Genomic DNA, 20000 nt, shown 5'->3' on the forward strand with positions numbered 1-20000 from the left:
GAGGGGGAAGGCTTTTCTTTTTTCTTCAAAGACCAATTTGCTGGCCAATCTGCTTCCTCAGGGCTGGGAAAGCGTTGTTGTTGTTGGTTTGGAAACTCTGTTCATGTTGCATTGACCCCTCTTGAGGAAAAGTTCCTCTCTTCAAAATGTGGTCTCTTTAATTCGTGCCTCTCTTAAAATTGGGGTTGGTTGAGGATGTGCCTCTCAAAGCATTTCCTCCCTATGTTTCCAATGTTAAATACCACCCCAGTCCAAGGAAGGGCAAGTTTCAGGAATGTGTTCGGCCAAACCATTTTAAAGCTCTGGCACTGAATGACTTGGGAACTCAAGAACCCTAATTTTAGGGACCCCCTAACACCACTTCATATCATGTCATAATGGTTGTCATAGTAGCCCCAATCTCCTGTGTCACAGAGATATCTGCCATGAACTGCTGGGACACGTGCCACTGTTTGCTGACTACAGTTTTGCCCAGTTCTCACAGGTAAGTGCAGAATTCCTGCAAAACACCTTCAATGACCTTCTAGTCATTTCAACCTTAAAACAAACATCGTACCAATTACCAGTACCTGATAACCAATGCCCTTATAATAATAACCATAACTGTTTTGTTCAATAGACAAATAATACAAAATTACTGGAATAGGTTTTGTGCATAAGATGCATTTGTGAGATGACTACAGCATTAAGCAGTTTCCACAGCAGTTAGCATCATCAATAAACAAACAAACAATTTGCAGTATCCAAAGACATGTATGGAGACAATAAAACCCATGTCCGCTGTATGCATTTGTTTGGATGCAGCTATTGCAATGAATAGACTAGTGAAAATGGTTGTGAAATATTGTGCAGTGGGGTATCTGGAAGGACAGAGGTTCTCTGGGACCATGGGGTAATACAGCATGTGTCCAGGGCTTAACATTTCCAGGTTTTATAGCTGTGTAATATCTGGGTTGTCTGTGCAGGAAATTGGTCTGGCTTCCCTGGGAGCTCCAGACGACTTCATTGAGAAACTTGCCACTGTGAGTGTCTTACGCAGACTCTTTTCTCATGAGATGTTTTCTCTGAGGCTGTCGCTATGAAAAAAATGTTAAAATGCAAAGAATTCTCATATTGTCACCATTTATTCTAGATTATATTATATTATATTGTGTTTTTACATGGGCATGCCTTGATACAAGCCAAGATACAATGGAGATGGTTCTCTATTTTATTCCAGAACATAATGTATTTCCTGATAATAAAGAAGTCATTTAGGATCTTTTATGTGTGAAACTTTACTCCAAACATACTGTTTTATGGTGTCATTTATTTAGTTAATTTGTCTGATCAGAATCTGTGGGGGCCTAGAACCAATGAAACCCTGTGTGTGTGTCTGCTCATGCGGTGAGAGCATGGCCACCAGCATCCTATTGAGCCTGACTGCTGTGTGTTGCCATGGCCACCAGCATCCTATTGAGCCTGACTGCTGTGTGTTGCAGGTGTACTGGTTCACTGTTGAGTTCGGGCTCTGCAAACAGGGTTCAGAGGTCAAAGCTTACGGAGCTGGCCTACTCTCATCCTTTGGAGAATTACAAGTGAGTGCATATCTGTGTGGGTGTGTGTGGTGTGTGGGGGGTGGGATAGTAATTACGTCTGTGGGATGATAGAGAGAGAAAGAGAGCAAAATGATCTCATGAAATTATCTTATCAAAATACAAAATCTTATTTTTTATTGTGTGGATAACACTGAATAATTGAATATCTATTTGAAATTAATTTGAATGACCTAAACATGTGCTTTGTAGTTACCTATACATTTTTGCTTTGTGGTCTGATGCATCCCCTCTTTCCTTCAAATACACTTTCAGACACCACCGACACAAATTCAATTCAATTGTATTCCATTTTATTTATATAGCACCAACCCAATACAATTGTAGACAAATAGAAACAGGCATCTCAGTATAAAAAATAGACTCCAAACACCAATTGGGTCGGTTATATCACCTTTTATCATGTCCCATATCTAATCTACTATTTCAGTATACAAGATGGCCCCCTACATATGTGACACGTGCAACCCTGTTTTAAAGATAGCAACCTGGTGTTTGGAGACAGTGGGTTAGTGTTCCATCTGTGAGTGAGTTCAATGTGTCAGTGGGGGACTGAGCCTGGCTACTAAGTGGGTCACTGGTTCACGCGGGCGAAGGCATAGATTGTGTGTGTGTGTGTGTGTGTGTGTGTGTGTGTGTGTGTGTGTGTGTGTGTGTGTGTGTGTGTGTGTGTGTGTGTGTGTGTGTGTGTGTGTGTGTGTGTGTGTCTGTGTGTGTGTGTGTGTGTGTGTGTGTGTGTGTGTGTGTGTGTGTGTGTGTGTGTGTGTGACTGGTGACATTGCGGGAATAATGGCCACTGAGGCACACGGTTACAGCACACAAAAACACACACTCAGTCACTCCCTCACACACACACTCACTAACACACACACACACACAATGGGAGGGCAGGAAGTGTGGATCATTGAGGTGTTCGCTGACGGTGAGAGAGAGAGAGAGCCTCATGCTGTGCATCGCATCATCATTGCTTAATTTCCTGTCTATGTGTTCGGCCCGTCCGCTACCAGACTGAGCAGAAGCCTCACAAAGTTGACAAAGTGACGAGGGGGTTTGGTAACTAAGAGTGATGAGGGGGTTTGGTAACTAAGACAGTTGCTTTATGCTTTTATTTAACAAACATCGGTAGGAGTAGCATGTGTGAAAGTGCTGCTTAAACTTCTAATTCCAATAGCTTCTCCTTTGGGAACATCATGGCATTTTAAATTGTATAAAACTACTACATTTACATTTTACATTTAGTCATTTAGCAGACGCTTTTATCCAAAGCGACTTACATATGTGCGACTTACAATGTATACACATTTTACATTTACACTGATGGCACACTGCACATCAGGAGCAATTAGGGGTTCAGTGTCTTGCTCAAGGACGCTTCGACAGGGAATCGAACTAGCAACCTTCTGATTACTAAACGACTTCTCTACCTACTGTACCACTGTCGCCCCACTAGCTAACTAACTATGGCATAAAAACATGAAAGTGGCACTACGTATATGCGTGCTTATAATATGTCACTGTTCCACAATACCCTGAGATTTTACCACATTAGATTAGATGCTTTATTTGTAACCATCAGGGCTTCTTCTGTCACTCTCCCTCAACAGTACTGCTTGACAGACAAGCCAAACATCCTTCCGTTTGAACCTGAGAAAACATCCCTTCAGAAGTATCCCATCACGGAGTTCCAACCTGTCTACTTTGTGGCCGAGAGCTTTGAGGACGCCAAGGAGAAAGTCAGGTAAAAATAAACCATCCAAGCCCAACGTGCAAATCTAACGGGCTCAGCCCTGTAGCAGAACAGAAGCGCTCAAAAACTCATGCTATGACGCATTAAAAAGACGATTCAGCTTGGACCATGCTACCTTTGAGGGTTTTACGTTGTCCATCACACCTTATTGGTTTATGTTCTGTCTCCTCACAGGAAGTTCGCCGGCACTATCCCGCGACCCTTCACCGTGCGCTATAACGCCTACACCCAGAGCGTCGAGGTGTTGAACAGCACGCAGCAGCTGCGTAATCTGTCTGACACTATCACAGGTGCGTGAAGGAGACATTTTGCAACCATGATAATTACAGCTTCCTTCAAATGAGAGACATATACCAGTCACGACTCATATGAGCATGTGTTATACAACATAAACACAATAAAGTGTTGTTTAGTAGGGTTGATAAAAAAACGTTAATATTTTAATACAAGATCAGAAGCCCGTAGTACCGAGTTGAATTAGTTGAATTTATTTTAATAAACAGAAAGCGATGGACGTTCATTAACATAAAACATCATAAATGGTGAGAAACCGTTAATAATGACTCTCTCTCTGTCTCTCTCTTTCTCTCTGTCTCTCTCTCTCAGGTGACATGGGCATCTTGTGCAACGCCTTGCGTAAACTGGAGTAAAGATTACGTCGAAATATTGTAAAGATACGGATGTTGTATTGTGAGGAGTTTCGGAGAATTGTGCGCCAAAAATAATTAACCAACTCTTACCATATATCCAATACAAGCATGCATCAGCTTCACCGTTTGCAAAGCTTATATAGCCTACTCTATGGTATGATTTCTCACAATGTATTTCTTGTCATCTATTATAATGTAGAATTTTTTTTCCTATTGTAGTGTATTGTATTATGTGACGAGCTTATGTGAACAATGAGAATAGCGTTTCTTACGTGTCCTGTAGTATTTCGCAACGCTATCATATGCACAAATCTTTGTAAATATACACACACATATATTACACCTATTCTGGGGATTTGATTCAAGCAGAAATATTTGTTCATTTTAATTGCATTAATCACTCAAGCATATAGAATTAAAACGAAAATTGTTTTCCCTACCTTCAAATGAAGAGGTAGCCTATCTGGCTGTGTCTGCAAGGCTGAGGATAATAACTGTAATTTCACAAATAAGGGGGAGCCAATTGAATTACACCAGAGCTTTATTCATTAGATTACTCCATTGTGCCTTTGATCTTTCGGTAATACTCTAACGAATATATTTACTTTTTCATTGCATTTATTTACAGAAAAACACCCAGCATATAAAACTGTGAAGAAAGCGCACAAAATCTGTCGTGATATGATTAGGAATATATTTAGCCTACGTGAACAGATGCTTATTAGACGTCATCATATGTATTTTTTAAATGTCGTAGATAAAAATAATTTCAACTATTAGTGTGGTATACATACAATACTTATACTATATTAGGATAGGAATTATTCTGTTAGCAAGCTAAGAAGACTGTTAGTATGTGCATGCAATGTAACTGATTCAAGAAAATAAAATATTTCTTCACTCTCATCCCACTTTGTATTTTGCCTGTAATTCTCATTTTGATTTCCACATGTATTTTACAATGTTCCCACATGGCGCTGCTTTTCAGTCGCAATGTCCCTATAGCATCATTGCAAACACCTTTCAGTACCCTGGAGAGCGCCGGACCCGCGTCTTTGTGGTCACTAAAGGACACGGTCGTTCGTTTCAAACCAAACTCTAGTCATGAGCAATCTATTAACGGTTGCATACTATCTCACATGTTTCACACAAAAAAAATCATTGCAACTAGCTATTTTTTTGGCATTTTAATAGCTTGACGTTACACATTTGGGGCACCCGGCTATTTTGGTTCCATTAAAAAAAGGACTGTATCATCATGACGCAACTAGCCATAAATTCAGACGCGGACTTGCGTAGCTAATTACCATAAACACTTTGGCGGGTTTCATATATAAAGATGCGAGTCCATGGTTTTGTCAGAAGCACGAGGGACGCGTCATATAGCCTAGGTGGGGCAGACCACTTTTACTTCTACTTACACAGTAACTTGAGTTTATAGTCCAGGGTCTGAAACTGCTTGCCAACGGATAAACCCAACAACCTCTTCGAAAAAAGTGACAAATACGGCTGTCTGCATGAAGACTGACAGTGTCGTCCAAAATGTGCCCTTCACCGGTAGGAAACGGAGCCTGCTTGACGACGCACGGAGGGACCGCGAGAGTGTGTCCTCTGCGGCGCCAGGAGCCTCGCTCGGCGGGGACTGTTGTGTGTTCGAGGAAAAGAACGGGAAAGTTTCGCTACACGTGCTTTTCGCCCTCAGCAACGAGAAGAATTCTGGGTTCTTCAAGGCGGGCAAGGTGTTTGAGGTGAGTCCCTCATACGAAACACATTCCCCCCCCTTAAATCAGCATATAATGTCCAAAATCAGACGATTCTAAAATTGGGCTTGGTGCGTCTTCAGACCTTTGAAGCCAAACTTCTTCACGTGGAGAGCCGACCCAGAAAGTCAAAGAACACGTCTGACCTGGAGTTCTTCATCAAATGTGAAATACACAGTTCAGACATCGATGTCTTCCTCAACTCATTAAAAAGGGTTGCAGACGATGTGCGGACAGTTTCAGAGAGAAAAGGCAATTACTAATTTACTAATTATTATAACTGCATTCGCCTGCACTGGTGACATTGTTATTGTGTAAAGTTCATTTTGTTGTAGCACATGACCACAGTGTATCATCACATAAACTATTTTTTTTTTCATATTCCAGCACCCTGGTTTCCAAGAAAAATAAGAGATTTGGATCGGTGCAATCATTTGATAACGAAATTCGATCCAGATTTGGATCAAGATCACCCCGTGAGTATGACTCTATGACTAAGCAATCTACTGTGGCTTTGGAGCATATGTGCGTGAGTCAGCTAAGATGCATTTTATTCTCTTTCTAGGGTTTCAGCGATAAAGAATACAGGAAAAGAAGAACATTTATCTCGGAACTCGCATTTAATTACAAACAGTAAGCCTATTACCCTGTGTTTTAAATTTGTGTTTCGTCTTTATGTTTTGTATTTATTCCATATTTCCATATATTGCATTTCCGTGCGTGTTCATACAAACAGTTTGACGATGTCTCGAAGGACACTGGCAACATGTTCCCAATAGCAATGAACTCAAACATTCAGTCTAAAGTTATTCACTCTTGAATTACCTTTTTTTTTTTTACATTTGCACTGATTCTTTCATTTTAACGCAGCCTATAACTGCAATGTTAATTACAGGATCTCTTTATAAAAAAAAGAATGCTTTGTTTACTAAATGAGAACAAATAGGCCTGGTCTACTTCCATGTACATCCCGACATTTCGACCATATGTAATGGTATATGTATTTAAAGACTAGTGTACTTCAGGCGCATCGTTTTAATATTAGTTCACTCAATTGTCATGACATCTTTTTTCCGCAGAGGGGAGCCCTTACCCAGAGTAGAGTACACGCCTGAGGAAGTAGGCACCTGGTAAGCACCTTTACGACATCTTCATACGGCGCATGCAGGCGAACGAATAACATCTATAGATCTATAGACGACAAGCGTAGATATGTTGTGGTGATATAGCAGACATATAGCGATTAACTTTCGTCCTAGTTCTATCCAGCTTGTACGTTTTTGTTTTTCGTGTTGTTTTCAGTTTATAGCTAAAATGAAGGCATTTGTTTAACAACATTCCGGAGACAGATCCGGACACTGCATATCTCGTATTACCCCATCAATGGTCAACTGCTTTGTCCGAACAGGAGACAGGTGTATCGGACCTTGACCAGCATCTACCCCACCCACGCCTGCAGGCAGTTCCAGGACGGGCTCCAGCAGCTGGAGAAGGAGTGCGGCTACGCGGAGGACAACATCCCGCAGCTGAGAGATGTTTCCGCCTTCCTTAAAGGTAAACAGGAAGACAGTAACTCTTAAAGCTCACAGGGTGCAGGAGAAATTACGAGGATACATTTTTTAACTTTTAAGCATCTTGGAGAAAATATTTGGACATTATGTAGAAAACATCATATGCATGCAAGAGATGGTGATTTATCATGGGGAGAAGTGAATTACTAATTAAAATAACTAATCACTAGTTTAAAGTTTCCATTTGGTTCCCTCTAATTACTGTGGATGAGAAAGGTGGCCGGTTTGAGATCAATTTATACTTGGTGTGTTTCAACTCTTGCCACTGTTTGAAGTCATTTATGAATCTAGTTTAGTGTCTGTGAGGTTAAATCCATTAAAATAATGAATACTGTTTCTAGGCCCTTCACACATCAAGGCATTTTTTTCACAACACAGAATGTTATCTTAATGTTTTGAATTGTCAGACAAGATGATTAAAGGATTGTGTGTCTGTGTGTTTGTGGTACACTTGTATGGATCTGTGTGTGTGTGTGTGTGTGTGTGTGTGTGTGTTGTGTGTGTGTGTGATTCCTTTCCTCAGAGAAAACAGGCTTCCAGCTGCGTCCCGTAGCGGGTCTCCTGTCCGCCCGTGACTTCTTGGCCAGCCTGGCGTTCCGAGTGTTCCAGTGCACCCAGTACATCCGCCACCCCTCTGCTCCCATGCACTCCCCAGAGCCGTAAGTCCCACCTGAGCTCCCGCAGAACATGTCTGCGTGTGCTAGAGATCAGGCAGTAATACGTACATCTATGCACAAGTCTACTTCATTTTACTGCGAGAGAATCAAATTAAGGGGCTCCTCTGCTTTTTAACAGCCCTAAACTCTCATCTCACAACTCTTATTTTTCTGTGTTCTTTTATCAGCTCATTTGTAAAGCACTCTGATGCTATATAAATAAACCTGCCTAGCCTTGCCATGTGCTAATCATGCATAAGCATCATCCCAAACTATCTTTATGTGTCAGCCCATGGTATAATTACACTTGAATCCATGCAGAAATCTACTTAAAGGTGCAGTCCTTGATTATAATTCAGTACAATTCAATGTCAAACTTCTCTTGAGATTCCTCTAGTTTTATGTTCTGTGTGGCTCAGACCAAGCAAGACATTATTCCAGCTAATTAACAATGTGGCTTCATTATTTGATTATTTGATTGAACAGTCTTCTGCCACGATCGAGGACTGTACCTCTAATATGTCTGTATGTGGTCCGCGTCCATCATTCCATGCATGAATATACTTCTTTTAATAAAAAATTAAATACAAATATAAAATAAGTGGTTTTTCTTATGCTTTTTAACAGAGACTGCTGCCATGAACTGCTTGGCCACATCCCAATGCTCACAGACCATGAGTTTGCCCAGTTCTCTCAGGTGAGCTCAGCTGTATGTGTAAACAGAAGTCGTTATGCCTCGTTAGGTCTTATCAGAGTGATAAAGGGATGTTTTTCGCCAAACCACATTTACTTGTGTTGCATTGGAGTTTCATCTACAAACCACAGCCTACATGAGTGTGAGTGTGTGTGTGTGTGTGTGTGTGTGTGTGTGTGTGTGTGTGTGTGTGCGTATGTGTACATAAGTGTGTGTGTGTGTGTGTGTGTGTACATGAGTGTGTGTGTGTGTGTGTGTGTGTACATGAGTGTTTGTGTACATGAGTGTGTGTGTGACCAGATCAGTAGTTTCGACAAATTTGGCATCAAACCTGTTGCTCTCTAGTGGTTGAAGGCCTAACTCCTCGTGGCATTTTGGACATTAAAATGTGTTTTTGTTTATATTTGTGTTGATGTACACTGACTGAAATTGTATTTTACAGGAAATTGGTCTAGCATCACTGGGTGCATCTGATGAGGACATTGAGAGACTTTCAACAGTAAGTAAAAAAAAGAAATTCAATACATTAAATATATGAAATACATTAATTCACCTTACCAAGAATTGTAATCTCAGTCAACAAATGTATCAAATAAAAAAACATCTGGGGTATATATATTTTAAATTACAGTATTCCAGGTTGCTAGATGCTATGCTTGTGCTGACCCCTTGTGGTCATTTGATTAGTTGATCCAAATAAATTCTGGGGTGGTGGGGAACCACACCTGCCAACTCTCCCGTTTTTCCCGGGTTTCCCCCGTATTCTGACCCATCTCCCGCCCCTTCTCCCGTTTTGTCATTTCTCCCGGTAATCTCCCGTATTTTTCTCTAAACGTATTTTTATTAATAATCAAATAAAAATGTTTGTCCAATGTTCTAAAGTTGCGAGATAATGTACGAAACGCAATCATGTCTTACACAATAAATACACTATACCATTTTCAACCCATTTGTCAATCTGGCAACCTACGCAGTTGATCTTTCTGCCCAGGCTATTGACGCGCAAAGTTGAAACTGCAAGGGAAAGGGAAAATAGCAGAAGGCAATGCCGGTGTACCACCGAAGAAGGTGAAATATGTCATCTTGATAATAGTCATGCTTTTTGCAAAGCTTGTCGTATTGATTTCAACATAGGGCCCGGCGGTAAGAATGACGTCTGTCAACATGTCAAGTCTCAAAAACATATCCGTGCTGCAGAGGCACAAAAGGGCACTCAGGCAATATCAAATTACATCATCATCATAAGTAATAAGTTATTGCAATAGTTGTTATAATAATAAATAAGTGACTGTAAATACATTCATTGTGAATTATTATTACAGTTATTGTGTATTTATCTATATACTGAAGACTACATAATACATAGTAAATACGTTGTCTATAAATACTTATATGCACAACATCCCTCAAAACCAACATTTGCCCGCCTCTGCCATCCATGCCCCCCACAAAACTCCCCACCCACCGCCACAGCCGAAATCTCCCGGATTTTGCTCCTCAAATGTTGGCAGGTATGTGGGGAACCGATTGACAAAAGGATGTACAGTCTAAGACCATACAAGGACTGGTTGAAAACCATGTACACAATGATAATCATGTATACTGTAATATCCCGTTACCAGTGAGCACGTAAACATCTTAACCGGAATATGCCTTTAACCAGAATGTGAACCTTAATCAGAATTCAGAATCAAAATCACAAAGATATAAATAAACTCAAAGACATACTAAGTAGTAGTTCATCTATTGTGCATGTCGTCAGTCTTCATGTGTCATATTGTCTTGTCTTCATCACAGCTGTACTGGTTCACGGTGGAGTTTGGCCTCTGTAAGCAGAATGAATCAGTGAAAGCCTACGGAGCTGGCTTGCTGTCCTCCTATGGAGAACTCCTAGTGAGTGGGATTCTAGAACACTCTTTAATTCTAAATTCCAGCTGAAATTCCGTCCCATGACTGCAAAACTGGAACTCACTGCAAAAATGCCTGTCTTTCCATCCCCAGTATGCTCTGTCGAATGAACCGGAATACAAACCCTTTAACCCAGCGGAAGCAGCGGTCCAGCCCTATCAGGATGAAACATACCAGCCCATATACTTTGTGTCTGAAAGCTTTGAAGATGCCAAGGCAAAACTGCGGTATGTGGATGTGTATAGCTTTTGTGTGTGTTAGCATTGTGTACGTTTGCTTCTTGTCTGAAGAGTCTTCTGCTGTAGCATAGTCTGCTTAGCAGGTTGTTGCACCACATATCAGAACAGTACCACTTTGTTTGTGTCCAACTGCACTGGCTCACTTAATACTTTAGTTTCATACTTATAATCCATTATTATTATTATTATTCTGCCACTTCACTGAAGTACGGGGGGGGGGGGGGGGGGGGGGGGGGGGGGGGGGGGGGCACCAAAGCTGTTCCAAAAGACTGAAATATTACCCCTGCACACTTTCCAAACAAGTAAAAACACAGTCCTCACAAGGAGTGGGAATAGGTGTCAGGAAGTGTGGCAGTCCAGCAGCGTTTAAAGAGAAACCATTCGCTATGAATGGACTACTGCATTTTAACGAGGCCACAATGGTCCAAAAACTAAATGTGAAACCCTGTTCCCTCAAAGGCAATTCTCGTCAACGATTGAGAGGCCCTTCACCATCCGGTACGACCCGATCACCAGCAGCCTGGATGTTCTGGACCAGCCCGGAAAGATCCAGAAGGCACTGGGTCAGATGCATGAGGACTTGAAGACTCTGTACCATGCCCTGGAGAGTCTGGGTCAGAACTGATCTTGGATCAGAACCCTCTCCGACACCGGGACACATCCCTGATCATGCTCACACTGAGTGTTGGAACACAAAGAAAGACAATTTTACATTTCTTTCTTTTTCTTACATTTCTTTATTTTACATGTATTTAAGTAATTTGCAAGCCTAACAGTGATCTCATGACATTCACTACATTCTTGCATGTTGCTCATTGTTCTTGCATGTTGCTTACTTTACAAAGCCTCATAATTCAAAAGCAAATATGTTGTTTAATAACTTTTACATTTTAATAACATTTAACATGTGTATGGAAGAACATGAGGATGAGGATGTGTTTGTGAGTTTGTGACATATTATATGATTCAACATATTAAATATTTTCCTCTAAGATACCATAGGTGTCACCTGTCTTCATTGTAGTCCATATAAACATGAGCTTTCACAAAGGTTTTCTATGTTGCCATGATGTATGTGTATGTGTTTGTTGACAAAAAGAGGAAGGAGAGAGAGAGAGAGAGAGAGAGAGAGAGCAAGAAATGAATGGACAGAGAGAGAGAAAGAGAGACACAGAGACAAAGAAACAGACTTTTTGTTTCATTATTATCCATTAATACTAATATTATCTTACAAAAATTTTAACTCCATTTAAAATGAATATGTTAACTTCACAAAGTTTGAAACTTTGGTAACAATGACTTGATTCATGCCAATCAAGCATAATTTGATTTGATTTGATCTGCGAGAGAGAGAGAGAGACAGAGAGAGAGAGAGACAGAGAGACAGAGAGAGAGAGAGAGAGAGAGAGAGAGAGAGAGAGAGACTCGCTACACTAAAGGCCAACCCCCACCCCCCAACCTTTCCAGACCAACTGTTTCCATTTGGGAAGTTCTTGGAACGCCGCTCCTTCACGTTATTAGGCCAAGGGGAAAGCGCTAATTATGAGTGATTTAAGTATCACATTTCCAGCTCTGGATGCCGAGTGCGGCTTGAAGCCCCCGTAGATCAGGACCAGGGACAGACTGGGTCGAGCCGCCGCCACGGCACGGCACGGCACGGCACGCCGCGACCGAGCAGCACCGGGTTCGTTTCCGAGGTCATACCTGTGCCTCACATGGCAGAGTGCACTGCGCTGATTCACGACGGGGGCTAAAGTGGACTTAAGCCCCCCCCCCCCCCCCCCCCCCCCCTATTTTCATGCCAAAGGAGGCATAAAACACAAAGCGACCGGGGACGCCAGTAGTTCACTTCGTATTTCGTCTGCCGGGGAAGCCGTCGCTTTTCCAGTGAAACTTCAGGTTACATTTAATGCCTCATAAAGCTTCTTCCACACGAGGCTCAGCTGAACGTGGCTAGAAGTTCCAAAGGGAAACGGGGAGGGGAGGGGAGGGGTGGGGAGAGCTGAACACATCCACTTCCACAGAATGGGTTCACGGTTCCCTGTACTCTAGCTCATCTTACATACGGAGAACCCCCCCCCCCCACGCCACCCGCTCCCCCTTGTCCCCCCGCCCTCAATCCACAAATCCTCCTCAAAACCGCTGCCTGTTATCCAGAATCAGCCCAATCCCCAAACAAACACACGTTACCGAGGCAACAAGATAACTCCATGACGGAGTTGCGAGGGCAAAATGCAACGTTGCTCACCCAGAACCTCTGGTCTAGCCACTAATCCGCCGCGTTTGAAGAGGGGCTCCTGGAGGTAAACCCAGTAGCCGCTGGCCTCTAAAACACACTAGCCTCTGACCTGGCACAGTGCCACCACCCTCTGAGAACAACTTCCCTGGCTCACGGCACCAACATCATAACATCATCACTTTTACAATTTATTCATGTAGGATTCACTTCAAGCCAAAGCAAATTGCAGTGTAGTGAAGAGCGGATATATACAACATTTGTTTTGCCACCAGCAGTGTGTACTCCCTGGACAATGAACCAGTGACCTGGGTGATATTAGCCTCTTGCTCGATTGGTTGGCTACGGGATCACATCATTAGTGTGGCCTGACGTGATGGCATGGCCTGCTGCCTACTGGCAGCGATCTGCAACTGGCACGGGGAAGTGTGAATCTACAGCAGACAGGCCAGGAAACCCTGATAACAACTCACTCCGAAGTGGTACTATAGCAAACAAACACAAAAATACTCACACACACACACACATATATATATATATATATATATATATAAATTGTTTAACTTTCTTAAGTGTGCTGAGTGGTGTGTTCAAATTCGGTGAAGGTTTCTTTGGACTTTTAAAGTGGAGGATTTTTTGATACATTCCAAATAGTTTGATCACCCTCAGTCCAGCGTTCATGTTTGTTCACTGAGAACTACCTCCTCAGACCACTCGTGTGTGTTCTCAAACGTTCACAACAAACTCAAAACAAACATATATACTGTATATGGGAGACTTGATGGATTATATGGGAGACTTGATGGTATATATGGGAGACTTGATGGTATATATGGGAGACTTGATGGATTATATGGGAGAGTTTCTTGTACATGACAACAACAATAGCAGTGGACTCTGGGGTGCCAGATCAAGGCCAGGTCAGGGCCAGATCAAGGCCAGGTCAGGGCCAGATCAAGGCCAGGTCTGTTCCTGAGGTGAGCAGCTGCCATTAGGAGAGGTGTTTATATTTCACTTCAGAAAACCCCTCATGAAAAGACAGCTAATCTCCTTGCCTTAGGTTCTCATTAGTCAGCATTGGCCTGACCCCGCCGCCTTTGTTCTTGTGTGTGAACGCCTCCGCTTTGAACACGAGCAGCACGCCAGCTTTTGAGACTGTAGTGGCGGATCAGGGCTGCTGACTCCCGTTCACTCCCGGAGTTGAAACCTGCCCCTGGCCCGAAGACACTTTGATCCTCCAGGTTTATTGTTTCACCACCGCAAGTAAGAGCGTCTGATTCCGAGCACTCGGAAAAGGGTGTGTGCGTGTGTGTGTGTGTGTGTGTGTGTGTGTGGACAAAGTGGTTCCACGAGAAGGAGTGGTCCAGATTTAAACAAACATTTACACCCTAGAACTAGGGTGAACCAGAGTCCGGAGTATTCTGGTGACCTCCAGGTAGGGGTAATCTCTTGTGCTATGCTCGACGCCACCACCAGGGGGCGATCTTGAGTTACCCTTTTAACAGACAGTATTGATTAAGGGAGAGTTTAGGTGACTCATGTTTCTGAGAAAATCTCTTCTAACTTTGCACTTGCACTGAAAGAGACCATTATACCCTTTGGAAAATCTTCAGCAGTGAGAGAGCTCTAGAGCTTGAAGGACAGTGCGGGAGTGTGTGTGTGTGTGTGTGTGTGTGTGTAAGTGTGAGGGGGGGGGGGTTTGCGTGGAGTGCTGTGTCGGCGTTTGACGATGATTTCTCTGTGCCCTTAACACGCAGCCGTTCCAGCTTTGTCCGCGTCCAGCGTTGCGAACGTTAGTGACAGACCACAGTGGACTTGTTTAAACACGGCCAGCAGCCCGGGGAGAGCGGTAGCATGTTATGCTTGCGGACGGTGGTTTACTTGCAGTGTCCAAGAAACATACGGTCCTGTCTAACGGGTTTGAGAGAGTGTGGGTCCACCGCCCCGACTACACCCAGCTCCGCCGCTGAGGCCCGTCCCAGTACAATGGGAGCCACTGTTAACGCCTGAACACATACGGTGGTGCATTAATGCAGTGCTGTACACCATACTGTTCAAACCTCCTAAAGGCTCACAGCCTCGACCCCATCGCTCAACTGTGAGTGAGTGTGTGTATGTGACGTGTTGGAGATAGTGTGTGTGTGTGTGTGGGTTTCACAGTGTGTAAGGTTTTCACGCAGAGAGATGGATCGAGTGAACTTCCATGACCTCTCCCGATTTGCTGACATGAATAATAATAATAATTTGGTAGTATTTTGGCCCATTATCTGTGTAATGCGAAGGTTGCTCTGCAAAGAGTTGGTGTAAGTTCTTCTCCATTGGCAACACACACCAGAAATCAACGGACTCCATGACGGATCTGTATGGCATGGATTCAGATGATCGTTCTGCATGTTTCCCTCTGCGCCAGGCTGACCTCCTCAGTGGCACACTCGATTCGCGGAGCACACCCGATTTAGCCCATCGAAAACATTTACATTTACATTTAGTCATTTAGCAGACGCTTTTATCCAAAGCGACTTACAAGGATGTATACACATTTTACATTTACACTGATGGCACACTGCACATCAGGAGGAATTAGGGGTTTTTCTTGCTCAAGGACGCTTCGACAGGGAATCGAACTTCTGATTACTAAACGACTTCTCTACCTCCTGTACCACTGTCGCCCCCGTTCTACCTACCCCATTCTACCTACATTGATTCTGATAGGATCGGGCTTGCAGCAGAGACGGCCTTCAGCACAGGTGATCACTCTTATTGATCCCTGAGGGAGAAGGGCCTGTGAGCAGGACAGCGTGTCACAAGCACAGGTGATCACTCTTATTGATCCCTGAGGGAGAAGGGCCTGTGAGCACTCTTATTGATCCCTGAGGGAGAAGGGCCTGTGTGCAGGACAGCGTGTCCTAAGCACAGGTGATCACTCTTATTGATCCCTGAGGGAGAAGGGCCTGTGTGCAGGACAGCGTGTCCTAAGCACAGGTGATCACTCTTATTGATCCCTGAGGGAGAAGGGCCTGTGAGCAGGACAGCGTGTCCCGAGCACAGGTGATCACTCTTATTGATCCCTGAGGGAGAAGGGCCTGTGAGCAGGACAGCGTGTCCTAAGCACAGGTGATCACTCTTATTGATCCCTGAGGGAGAAGGGCCTGTGAGCAGGACAGCGGGTCCTAAGCACAGGTGATCACTCTTATTGATCCCTGAGGGAGAAGGGCCTGTGTGCAGGACAGCGTGTCCTAAGCACAGGTGATCACTCTTATTGATCCCTGAGGGAGAAGGGCCTGTGAGCAGGATAGCGTGTCCTAAGCACAGGTGATCACTCTTATTGATCCCTGGGGCAGAAGGGCCATTAGGTAAGCCGGAGAGGTTGCCCCTGGTCCTGCTCTGGGGGTCATGGGTGTGGTGGTGATGCTATAGAGAGGAATGGATTTAAAGGTCCAGAAGGTATAGGAGCATGAAGGGGTCAAACATGTCTTGATCCTCAGGGCTTTTGCTGCTATGGCCCAGGGTATTAGAATCATTCACCCTCCCTTTCCCCTACCACCCCTTCAAACCAGAGACTATCTGTTGTGCTCGTGCCCCCCACTGCTACCCCGCCCCCCCCCCCCAAATGGAAAGATTTTCTCCTTCCCTCTTCTCTCTCTGTCTCGATGTAATGACAGTACTTTTATTTAGCAAAAACAAGTGTGCTCAGCAAGTCACTCTGACGACTGATGTGTCCTGTCAAGCGGAAGATGGAAAACATTGAGGCTAGGGAGGACAGCATGACTGAGTGCCCCTGCTGTAATCCACCCTCTCAGCCTTTCTCTCTTTCTAAGAATCGCTGGCACACGAGTCGCTCTCGCTACAAGGCTATGCACGCTTGACCTGAGACGACTTGCGTGTGACATTTGCTCCCTGTTCTTCACAAGCTCTTTTCAGAAATACACCTCCTACGGCTCCCACGGTCCTCCGTTCCTTCTCCCTCTACCTCACCCTCGAAAAGACAGAAGACAATTGCCCTACCTGCTAGGATATCTTTGTGATTGTGAAATCAATCTCGTCCAAAAGACTTGCATTGGTTTAGTGCTAGAATAATATCTGGTTAAAACCTGTAGTTGTACTCTATTTTAATCAGTCTGTTATTGTTGTTGAAAACACACGGAAGGAGCATTCTAAGAGATGCTGTGTAAATACTTTGTGTGTGTGGTGTGTGTGTGTGTGTGATTGTAAATGATTTCGCTTAGACCAGTGCTATACTTTGCATGTCCTCATCGGTTCTGTGCAGACGTCCGTGTACCCCCCAAATTTCTTGTGACTATCACTACCTCTACTACAAGGCATTCGCTGCTCCAAGCAGACTCCAGAAAGTATAGTAAGGACAGCTATGCGTGCGTGGTGTTGGCAGCTGTCCGTGTAATCAAGGCGTAAGTGTGTGCATATCTGTGGAGGCTGAATGCTCTTTGTGTGTGTTTGTTTTATGTTTGAGTATGTTTGTGTGTGGACATGGATGCTTTTACTGTGTGCATGTGTTTATGAGTGTGTGTGTGTGTGTGTGTGTGTGTATTTATGAGTGTGTGTGCTTGTGTCCATGATTTTGCTGAGTGTGTGTGTTCTTGTGTGAATGATTTGGCTGTGTGTGTGTGTGTGTGTGTGTATTTATGAGTGTGTGTGCTTGTGTCCATGATTTTGCTGAGTGTGTGTGTTCTTGTGTGAATGATTTAGCTGTCTGTGTGAATGATTTGGCTGTGTGTGTGTGTGTGTGTGTGTGTGTGTGTGTGTGTGTGTGCGCGTGTGTTCTTGTGTGAATGATTTGGCTGTGTGTGTGTGTGTGTGTGTGTGTGTGTGTGTGTTCTTGTGTGAATGATTTGGCTGTGTGTGTGTGTGTTGGCACAGCTCTCCTACTTCTACTCTGCCCTGACCCAAGCCTTACCCGCCACCAGCTTGGCAGAACATCACACTGGTGGTGCATTGATCGACGCTTTCGCAGAAACCGACCCTCTTCACAGAAGAGCTGAGTACTGCCTGCCTCTGCATAACACCACACACACACCCCACACGCTAGAGTACACAGAACACACCCCTCTAAATCAATCACACACACTCACACACACACACAAACAGTCATTCTTCGAGAGCACACAGAACACACATCCCAACACACACACAAACAGTCATTCTTCGAGAGCACACAGAACACAACTCCCACCACACACACACACAAAACTGCACACACACACACACACACACACACACACAACTGCACGGCTCATTCAAACTAGAGCTTTATTGCTACAACAAAACAAAAACACAAAAGCGTATCAAAATAGACCATCTTCATCAATTAGCAGTGCACTTATTTGTTCTCAAATCACCGAACCGTTCCTTATTGGTCACATTTCCGTCATCCAGAATGAGAGCTTCCTGTCGCCGCCCGTCACACACAGTGGTAGGCTGCGGTGCCAGCTGAGCCCGCCCCCAACAGTGGATGAACCAATCATCACTGGCTACAATGAAATCAAGAAACATATGGTATAAGGCAGAAATTCGCACGAAACCTCTAGAAATCCTCTAGAAAGGTTATTTACAAAATATTTCTAACTGCAAGAACAAACTGTTATTCAACTATAGTATATATGTTTTTTAAATTGGATTTGAACAAGACGAAGCAAAGTAAGAAGGCGCACGTTTTTTGGTGACAGAAGTGCGCAAGCTAGCAGGATTTGAACAGTGCTTTTGCTGTTGGTGCAGTCTGACATTAGCCAAGTTAGCTAGCTCTCTAGTTTCAGACAAACTATGATGGGTTGATTAGCAATAAAGAAAATGTGTTCGTTATTGAATAAAATTCATTGAAGTATCTGTTGTTTGCCATTAATGTGTGGTGAACATCACACTGCCGAAGCTTGTATACTTTGTCACTTCATGTAAATGGCAAATCTGATTCATTTTTATTTATTTTTTTATCGCTTGACACCCCTAATATATGTATATACAGTGTTTTGTTCATATGTTTGCTTTATTAAACTCAATGTTTACATTGTTATTTGAACATGACCAACATTCTTCTTTAATTCCAACATCATGTTGTCGAAGGCTTACCTGTGGATGACCCAGGTGGTGTACTAGCAGCTGGCTATTAATCTTCCCCGGACACCCAGTAGTGGAGAAAAGATTTTCATTGGCCCTCGACCACCTTGAGGAACACAGATTGACCAATCACGGTCATCAGTATAACCGCCATTGCTGTTACCATCTTCTTGTCCCACCAAAATCCTCTTCAACGTGTTAATCAGCTAGCATTACTTTATGCACACATTAGTTATGTTAGTTCATGTGCTTATTTGAAAGGTTCAATACATATTCATGACATATTCTATACAAAATATGTCAGAATGACCTAAAGGGTCAATGTTCATCTGTGCGCCCCAAGCACGCACGCACACACACACACACACACACACACACACACCAAACTCAGGTAATACACACACAAACAGCAAACACATGTAACACACACACACACACACACACACACACACACACACACACGCGTCAGAGGTGAACAGTTCTAACTGACCTGAAGAGACGAGCTCGGTCTACATGGCACGGCTTCTTTCTCTGGGGATAACTGAACACAAGAGGAAGAGGGAGACGAGTTACACACTCTCAAACAGAGTCACACACACACGCACATCACACATACACACAGACAGACAGACAGCTCATCATCCTGCAAGGGCACACAGACCACAGACATACTTGACGCAGCACCTATCCCAAAGGTTGTGTCAGGGTCTCTCTGCAAAAGATGTAAGGTTTGTGCGTGTGTGACTTTCATTGTGTGTCTGTCCAACTAATTTTTTCTGTACTGACTTCTACCAGTCCATTTATTAACATATCGGTTTCTCACACACACACACACACACACACACACACACACACTCTCACCTGGAACGGGTGACGTC

General features: G+C 43.6%; 3 protein-coding genes across 3 annotated transcripts in view; 2 read left to right on the forward strand and 1 right to left on the reverse strand.

Moving 5' to 3' along the window:
- The window catches only part of pah (phenylalanine hydroxylase), a 22469-nt gene extending 17571 nt beyond the window's left edge, over positions 1–4898 (forward strand). The window contains exons 8-13 of the mRNA XM_012830254.3: positions 415–484; positions 966–1022; positions 1482–1577; positions 3200–3333; positions 3517–3632; positions 3949–4898. Of these exons, the coding sequence (XP_012685708.1) occupies positions 415–484; positions 966–1022; positions 1482–1577; positions 3200–3333; positions 3517–3632; positions 3949–3992 (517 nt within the window). The 3' untranslated portion in view covers positions 3993–4898. The remainder of the gene's footprint in view (positions 1–414; positions 485–965; positions 1023–1481; positions 1578–3199; positions 3334–3516; positions 3633–3948) is intronic.
- A 346-nt stretch (positions 4899–5244) lies between these two features.
- On the forward strand, positions 5245–11817 carry th2 (tyrosine hydroxylase 2). The gene is made up of 12 exons (XM_031583215.2): positions 5245–5740; positions 5836–6004; positions 6140–6228; positions 6318–6385; positions 6832–6882; positions 7161–7306; positions 7847–7982; positions 8607–8676; positions 9116–9172; positions 10471–10566; positions 10675–10808; positions 11280–11817. Exons 1-12 carry the CDS (start codon positions 5510–5512, stop codon positions 11443–11445), a joined length of 1413 nt encoding a protein of 470 aa, XP_031439075.1. The 5' UTR covers positions 5245–5509; the 3' UTR covers positions 11446–11817.
- Positions 11818–18303: 6486 nt separating this feature from the next.
- The window catches only part of nup37 (nucleoporin 37), a 14833-nt gene continuing 13136 nt past the window's right edge, over positions 18304–20000 (reverse strand). The window contains exons 7-10 of the mRNA XM_031583017.2: positions 19984–20000; positions 19613–19663; positions 19135–19228; positions 18304–18542 (exon numbers count right to left, since the gene is read on the reverse strand). The exon at positions 19984–20000 is cut by the window's right edge and continues 165 nt beyond it. Of these exons, the coding sequence (XP_031438877.1) occupies positions 18429–18542; positions 19135–19228; positions 19613–19663; positions 19984–20000 (276 nt within the window). The 3' untranslated portion in view covers positions 18304–18428. The remainder of the gene's footprint in view (positions 18543–19134; positions 19229–19612; positions 19664–19983) is intronic.

This window comes from Clupea harengus, chromosome 16, assembly GCF_900700415.2.
Source record: "Clupea harengus chromosome 16, Ch_v2.0.2, whole genome shotgun sequence".
Taxonomy (NCBI): domain Eukaryota; kingdom Metazoa; phylum Chordata; class Actinopteri; order Clupeiformes; family Clupeidae; genus Clupea; species Clupea harengus.

Bases quoted from the DNA above. Each gene is read 5' to 3' on its own strand.
- th2 (XM_031583215.2), top strand. From the start codon at position 5,510: ATGAAGACTGACAGTGTCGTCCAAAATGTGCCCTTCACCGGTAGGAAA. The intron at 6,005-6,139 runs GCAATTACTAAT...TTCATATTCCAG, and splicing joins GACAGTTTCAGAGAGAAAAG to CACCCTGGTTTCCAAGAAAA. The intron at 6,229-6,317 runs GTGAGTATGACT...TTCTCTTTCTAG, and splicing joins ATTTGGATCAAGATCACCCC to GGTTTCAGCGATAAAGAATA.